At 40.3% G+C, this 8,403-nt stretch overlaps 1 protein-coding gene across 1 annotated transcript in view; it reads left to right on the top strand.

Annotated features, from left to right (window-relative positions):
• The window catches only part of TPH1 (tryptophan hydroxylase 1), a 13,262-nt gene extending 11,306 nt beyond the window's left edge, over positions 1–1,956 (top strand). Inside the window, exon 10 of the mRNA XM_004683003.1 lies at positions 1,605–1,956. Within this exon, the coding sequence (XP_004683060.1) occupies positions 1,605–1,779 (175 nt within the window). The 3' untranslated portion in view covers positions 1,780–1,956. The remainder of the gene's footprint in view (positions 1–1,604) is intronic.
• The last annotated feature ends 6,447 nt before the right edge of the window (positions 1,957–8,403 follow it).

Consider the following 8,403-nt stretch of genomic DNA (forward strand, 5'->3'; position numbering starts at 1 on the left):
ATGTAAAGTTTTAAGCTAAGGGAAAGCATATGAAAGGTAAAGGATGGCTAAATATAGGAAATATGTGAATGCAGTGAAAGCAGTGTTTTAACTACTAATCAGCTAAATGTGTTGGTAGGTAAGAATATTGGAGGCAAAGAGTACTCCTAAGAAACTCATGGAATACTTCAGGTGAAAACAGAAGACTGAACTGAGTTACAGGTAGCAGGAAAGGAAGGACTATGAAGCAGATTAGCGAAACAACAGCTGGTGGAAGGGGTCATGAGGTCACATTGTGATAATGGAGATCTATAAGGGTTGAAGACATAGTCCTTGTCTCCCAGGGATTTTCTGCTAGTTGGGGAGATATGCCATGCACTGAGCCAAATAGTAACAGCAATAGGAATTCTCCAGCAATGGCACCATTGCACATGTGAGAGAAGGGATCCTTTCTGGAGAACCAGGTCAGTTACAAGCTTGATTTCAGTCCCTACCTCATATACTCTTGTCCTCAGCTGTGCTTTTGGGGTCTTGAACACAGTTGTCCTTGGTGGTGTCAAATGAGAGGTTCAAATGTTGCTTTGATAATGAAGATAGAGCCTTCATGATCAAAGAAAGGATAGAATTTAGTTCATGTGGGGGCCTTCCCTGGTGGTACAACAGGTTAAGATGCAGCACTGCAAGCTGGCCTCAGCCACTTGAGTGTAAGTTCGATTCCCAGCCCCAGAGGTGATCCACATGGTGCAGTGGACCTCTCCTGTCTCGCCCACTGCTCCCCTCATCAGTGTACTTCGTGGTTTGGCCTGTTCTCCTCCCCACTCTGTCTCTGGTGAAACCTCTCACCATCCCTCTACTTTTGGCCTGTCCCCCAGTTCTGTATGTATAAATAAATAAATCTTTATTTAAAAAAAAAAGGAAAGAAAGAATTGGCCCTCCCTGGTGGCGCAGCAGGTTAAAGCACAGCACTAGGAAGATAAAGCCACTTCAATGCTAAAGTATGAGTTTGACCCCCGCCCACCCCGGAAGTGATTCACATGGCGCCAGACCTCTCCTGACCTGTCCTCTGCTCCCCAAAGCAGTGTACTTCGTTACTCTGCCTACTCTGCTCCCCATTCTGTCACTGGTGAGTCCTCTCACCACCCCTGGCCTCACACCTCTGACCTGTACACCAGTTCTGTATGCACAAATAAATAAATCTTTAAAAAAAAAAAAAGAATTTAGTTCATGTGAGTGAAAGTGAAGGAGGCAGGGGATCCCTGGCCAGTTTCAGTATGTGTGTGTATAAATATAGTTGTGTAAATCACAGCTGATGAGTTGTTACTATGTGGTCAAATGTTGTCATTGTCACTGATAAAGCTACTGTGGTTGGTCTCCTTCCTGTCTCAATAAATAATACATTGTTAATAAAGCTGTCTGTAGGCTTTTCCCTAGTAATGCAGGTAGATATATCCATGTCTTCTTTAGATTTTTCACATGTGCAGTATAGGGTGTAGGTCACACTGGTTGCGCTCACTTCTCATAGATTAGTCTTTTGACTGGTGTGTAAAGAAGATTTGCTATAGTTTATTTAGCTTCACCATTCCCCCACCTTGAAATTGATTGTCTTTTCTTTGTTTTTTAAATAGAGAATTTGCCAAAACAATTAAGCGTCCATTTGGAGTGAAGTATAACCCTTATACGCAGAGTATTCAGATCTTGAAAGACACCAAGAGCATGACAAGCGCCGTGAATGAGCTACGACATGACCTTGATGTTGTCAGTGATGCCCTCGCTCAGATGAGCAGGCAGCCGAGCGTCTGACCGTGGTCAGCCTAGCCCCAATCCTGGAAAACATCCGAGGATCAATTCAGAGGCCTGTGGGCCAGCTCTTGCTTTTTGTGAAGACCTGGTCATAAAGACACAGCAGCCAGATAATATTCTGTATTTCCATCCCCTCATGGATCAATAGTCTCTGAAAAATTGTATCTGGATACTCAAGGCATTTTTTTTTTGTAACAACTTTAGTGTAATATAATTCACATGTCATATAACTCACTGACCACTAGTCTTATGAAGAAATTGTGTAATCTTATGGATTGGTAGTTCCAGCTAATTTTATTTTCTCCAGTCCTTCTTAAGTAAAATGACTTTTATTATCATTTAAAATACCTTGATGGACATAATGGAGTTGACCCTTTCTACCTAAATCCTTCTTATTTCTAAAATATCTTCCTGATCACTGAATTTGTACAATCCTCGATCACATTCAACATGCTTAAATTTAATAGGAGCCTGTCTTTTCTCTAGCCTAAGCAAAAATAGAGAGGCCTTTGCACATGAAACATATGCAGTAAAGAGCAAGTAGTCTAGTTTTAAATGAAGTATCTTACAGGAAAATGAGAGCATGTAGGTCTGGAAAGGTTGATTGGGTTATAGCACTTACCACAAGCTAAGAATTTGGGAGTTTATAGGGAGCCCCTTCTTAAGTGACTAACCTCCTGGAAATTCATTCCTCTCTGACATTGCATGCTGCTGGTTTTATTTTAGATTATTTGACCTACCCATGGGGCCAAAGGGACTTTGGTGGGGGTGCTACTTGTGCTCCCAGCTATCGGCTATTATTATGTCAGGTTAGCAGGACACCCGATTGTCAAAGACCGATTTCAAACAGAGAGATTAGAGGAGCACACAGCTAAAGCCATACTAAGCACTTTGTTTCCAGGGTGTAAGGTGAGACCATAAATAGCGAAGTCATGAGGACAGAAGGTGGAGAAACAGGGAGGAAACAGAATGTAGGCAAGGCCAAGAAGCACATTTAAGACCAACACTACAAATAACATAAGGGTTGCAAAGATCAGCTTTTATGTCAGCCTGTGTAGACAGAGTGGACCTGATAGAAAGTGAAGCTATGCTTGAGTCACTTTAATTTGCTCCTTTCCTCCCCTATTCACTAAAAGAAGATTTTCCTCTTTTTTTTTTTTTTTTTGGCTCTCCTCTCTGCCATCTCTTCATGGGAGATGTCATGCATAGCTACTTATCCATGACTTCACTTATTTTAGATGACTTCCCTATTTTCAATTCTAAGTCTGTTATTTTTCTCAATTTTTTTTCCTCTTAAATCCAGCTGCCAGGATATTTATATCTAGATCTCCCATGAATTAGGCCAATATTGTACAACTTGTTGTGTTACCATTCACATAGAATGACTACAATGGGGCAGTCTTGTCAAGTATATAAAACTCAACAGATCCAAAAAAGAATTCAGAATCACCTTAATATTGTACCCCATGAACCTCCTCTCCCAGATTTCTCATTTTTATTAATGGTATATTTTTCTAGTCTTGGTCAGCTGATTGAAAAACTCATTTCTCCTCAAATTGGTAACCCAAATGCATACTACTTAACGTGTTTTATTTTTTAGTAGATCACTAAATATTTTAATCCTTTTAGACTTCAACATAAATTATAAAAATGTTTAAAATTGCTTTTTTATGTTACATTATATAAAGAAATAGAATTGGGAAGGATAATTCATTCTATTTAGGATTTTTGCATTACTTAATCAGTAGCTGATCAAGTTTTAAGTATATATTTGATAGTAAATAGATCTATATTAGCTAATGTAAAATCATTTGAAATACTGATTTATAACTAGCATATTTGACTGTAGGAAATTTATTGTAAATAAATCATAATAGTAACTAAAAGCAAATAATGCAAACTATATCTGGTTATTTTCAGACAACTTTGATCATGGTTAAGAATCATGGTTAATGAACTTTAAAATTATGACATTTAAAGCAACTCTATGCCTGATGCACACTAAAATAAACATAGAAGTCATAATGATTTAATGATTGAGTTCAGTTTTTCTAACCTTTGGCTTTATAATGTTTGATAAATTAGGAACACTAGAGTTTCAGAATTTTCATTTTTCATGCATTTTAATTTATATCTTTCAAAGCATCTGGGAATGTGTTAATAGTTTCTTATATATATATGCATATATATGTATGAGTTTCTTATATGTATGAGTTTCTTATGTATATATGAATTTCTTACACACACACACACACACACACACACACACACACACACATGAACAAACTTGGCCCAAAAGTTTGATTTATAATTCTCAATCTGTGATTTATACCCAAATGCATGGATTGTATCCTCCTGACTGTTTGAAGAAAGCTTCAAAAGCCGGCTGTCATTTCTTAACCGGAATATTTTGTCAGTAGGAATAATACAAGTATGAAAGACAAAGCAAACTGCAGACAATTATACTTAATATTTCAATTGGTTTCCAAAGTGAAAAAAGCAATATTCTGGGGTCTCTCTGATAGCTCAACAGGTTTAAAGCACAACACTACAAAGCTAGCCGCAGCCGTTTCAGCTCAGTTTGATCCCTCGCCCGGGAGGTGACCCATATCGCACAGCAGATTTCTCCTGTCTCACCCGCTGCTCCCCTCAGCAGTGTACTTCGTTGCTTTGCCTGTTTTGCTCCCCACTCTGTCTCTGGTGAATCCTCTCACCACCCCTGCATCTCTGGCCTGTACCCCAGTTCTGTATGCATATATATATATAAATCTTTAAAAAAGAAAAGAGAAAAGGAGCATTCCTGGAATTATCTAAAGGAACACATAATAGAGCTCATACATTAATATGTAGGAAGTATGCCCTTTTGCCATCGAGTCTACTTTGTTATCTAATGTACGTTTGTGATTTGAAGGTTTGTTATCCAACTGGATAATTATCCAACTGGATAATAAAAGGACTTAGAATGAGTGTTCTCAACAAGTATTTTTTGTCAAACATGTTAAAGCTGATTTAAATATATAGCAATTTTATAGCAATTTTATTTGCTTAAGAAACATATCACGTTTTTCTACTCTTAAAAACCAATGTGAGAGATAAGAAATGGCAAAGGCACCTGGAATCTAGTGACCACTTTCTGAAATTCTTGGTAAAGTCTCATGCTCCTTATTTGTAAAACAAACTAAATCTACTCTGTTGGATTACTGGAGAAATTATGTTGTGAGAAGACTTCATAAAGAAAAATTTATTATCCATATGTAAAAAATCATCAGTATAATTGCTCTCCTAATCAGAGTTTCCTCCTGTATAATTTTACCTTTTTTTTTTTTTAAGATTTATTTATTCATATAGAACTGGGGTACAGGCCAGAGATGCGGAAGGCGAGAGGATTCACCAGAGACAGACTGGGGAGCAGAACAGGAAGATCGACAAAGTACACTGCTGAGGGGAGCAGCGGGCGGGTCAGGAGAGGTCTGCCGCGCCATGTGGAGCTCCTCGAACTCATGCGGAAGTGGTTTAAGCTTCTTAGTGCAGTGCTTCAACCCGCTGCGCCTTCTTCCAGAGGGAATGAATTTATGGTTCTAGTGGGAAGTACATAATGGCATGGGAAGATCTTAGTCCAGTTAGGGATAGAACCAATTAAAACTCGAGCTTCAGTGTTTGTGAGGGGTGATCCAAACTTCATAGAGAAAAGTGGTGACAAATATATTCGGCTTCCAGATCTTGGCCTTTCAAATTCTTGCTGCTTTGATAAATCTCTCATGAATCAAAACACCTTATTAAATATTTCCCCCAGTTTTTCTTGCTTTTGGTGAGAGGCTTGGTCTGCATCTAGGTAATCAGCCTTTAGCCTAGGCAGAAGTCTAACCTTGGAGTAAATCACTTAACTTCTTTGAACTTCAATTTTCTCATCTATGAAATAATGGCCCTACAATAGTATATCAACAATATTGAAAAAAAATCAAATAATGTGATCTAATGGATTAGATTATCCTAGTCTAATTTGAACCACCCTAACCTGTACAGTACAAAAAGATAGCCTACATGGTCCAAGCTACTTTATATTTTCCTCTTATGGGGAGCCAAGGCATCTGAAAATGGTAACAGTCAAATTGTTTCTATCTAGCCTCACTCAAAAACTGTAGAATTGATGCACATACATTCCAGGGGTGAAACCAGAAAACTTCCCAGGCCCCTGAATCTGTTTCTCGCTTTGAAATTTTTGCTCACTCGTAGTTGTTACCTTCTAATCGCTCACTCTTTTACATACACACACATATACACACGTACGTGTGTGTGCTTTCTCTCATTTAAAAAGTCCATTCTTGTGTAAAGTTTAAGGTTGAAGTTTTTCTTCTCTAGAACTGAGAAAGGAAGTATGTGCTTCATCTCCTTGCTTATACCTTCTTTTCACTCACTAGGGTTCCTCTGGCTCCTCCCAATGGTGATAGGGCAGAGAAGTAGAGTAGAAAGTTCTTTTGGTCTGATACTGTTGGAGGTGGCAGGTTGCTTTCAGCACTGGGTATTTAGTATTGAGCCACTCTCTGAGTGCCTTGAAGGACATCATCTTATTTCTCAAGATCTCTTGATGTGGGAAAATGGACCTCTTTGATTAGGTTGTTAATATTCATCTCCCTCAGCCTCCAGGAACCTAGTGGGCAATTCTCTTGGGGTTTCACTTCACACTTCCAGTAATTCCTTTGGACAGGATGTAAGACCATTTATTCCTGGTCAATTTGCTATGCATGGGAAACCCTCATTGGGGAAACCCTCAGGTTTTCTTTGGAAAACCTCTGAGTGTGAAAGTCTTTAAATGATCAATTTCTGCTAAACTACTAGAGCAGTTATCTGGCCACAGCCATTGGCTTTCTTAACATGAATTGGACAGCAGCTACCTGGCCCCCACATGGAGTATACAAACCAAGCACCCTCTTAGTAGTGTATAGAAGAGACCCTCTTTCCTTAGATAGGAGATGGACAGGACGTGGCAGCCATCACCAAATACCCTACCAGTTTTCTCACAGCCTCTCCAAGCTTTGTCAAACTGGATGTCACCTACTGGTTTCTGGACATCACTGTTACAACTTCTGCTTTTGTGATCTCGTACCTCACTTAATAACCTGGGATAGCTTTGTGGGCTCAACCAAAACTGAGACTGGAAGGCTCCCATTTTTACACCTTGTTACACATGCTTGAAAGAAATGGTCAGAACAAAAAAAGGCAACTTTTTTTTTTCTAACACAATCAGCAAACAGGATATCGTGTCTGCACATCATGATCTTTAGCCATCCAAGAGATGCTTAAAGGATTGCATTTTCTGAGCAAGATCATCAGGTGACAAGATGCAACAGGCTGGAGAAAAGAGTGAGGTGCTGCCCTCAAGTGGTCTTCCAGGCAGAAATACCAACTGTGGGTGGAATGGAAGGAAGAACTAACAAACTCATCTGAGCCTTCTTCCAGAGCACTTTGGCATAAAGGGCGATGAGTCCTACCTCAACAGCAGGGTCAAGCCTAGAGCATACGGATTATCATCTTTAGTATCTGCAACATAATGTGTGGCTTTGAAATGTGAGTTATATACAAAAAGTATAAAAAAGACAATAAAAATCAAATGGGCAATCCATTACCCAACTTTATGTGTTGGCATGTGCATGTGTATGGTATAATACATCACAAGAATTTCCCTTTTAATAAAATTTAATCTTCCCAAACCTCTCCTTTAACGGCAGCCTAATATTCCACAATCAATTTATTTCTAAATTTTCGGATTGTTTCTAAGTTCTTTCCTACTATATGTAACCCATAATGTAGTCTAAGTCTTTGCAAATAGCTCTGATTTTCTTGTAGTAAATGAACAAGAGTAGAATTACTGGGTAAGTTACCTACCGACCTCTCTCTAGTATACTCAACCATCATCTGTCCATCTAAACTACCTGTCGTCTTCATAGTCCTGATGTGCATTGCCACTTTTGCATCAATACTGTTTTAACTCTCACCAGCAGTGCATGAGGGTGTCTGTTGGAAGTCATTTTATTTGAAAACCTTCGTTGGGTGAAAAATAGCCGGTACTGAGGATCAGAATCAGGTCAGGGCCATGCTTGGACCGCTGAGTCCAGGCGCTCAGGTAGGAGTCCCTGAAAACCAGCCTGCTCAATTCAGTGTCTGGAGGTGTAATTTTTCACTCGGTGCCAAGGGCAACGCCCATTTTATAAATTACTACACTCGTCTACCAAGAAGCGCCTCCGGATTTTGCATCCGTACAGCAAAGCAGGCCTGAACACATTCAGTCTATGCCCAATATTTCCATCCCCAGTCAATTTCTGCCCCATCAAATGGGGATATAAACCTAGCTTTATCCGTCTCTCTGGGTCGTGATGAGACTCCCAGGCACCAAAAACGTGAAGGCGCTTTGTGAAATGCTGAGCGTAGTGCATGGGTGTAGAATTATTACTAAAAATAGGGTGCGAGGGAGGGTGAAAAGAGGCAGAGCGGCCCAGCCGGACTGGAGGCCGGGGGCGGAGACGCGAGCGGCGCGCCGGGCGGGGCAAGCGGGAGGTGGGTCTGGGGCGGCCCCTCGGCTCCCGCCGGCCCCGCCCCAACACTCCGCCCCCGCGCCGGCCCCTCCCG

Source organism: Condylura cristata, unplaced genomic scaffold, assembly GCF_000260355.1.
Source record: "Condylura cristata isolate star-nosed mole 26May11 unplaced genomic scaffold, ConCri1.0 scaffold00015, whole genome shotgun sequence".
Lineage (NCBI taxonomy): Eukaryota > Metazoa > Chordata > Mammalia > Eulipotyphla > Talpidae > Condylura > Condylura cristata.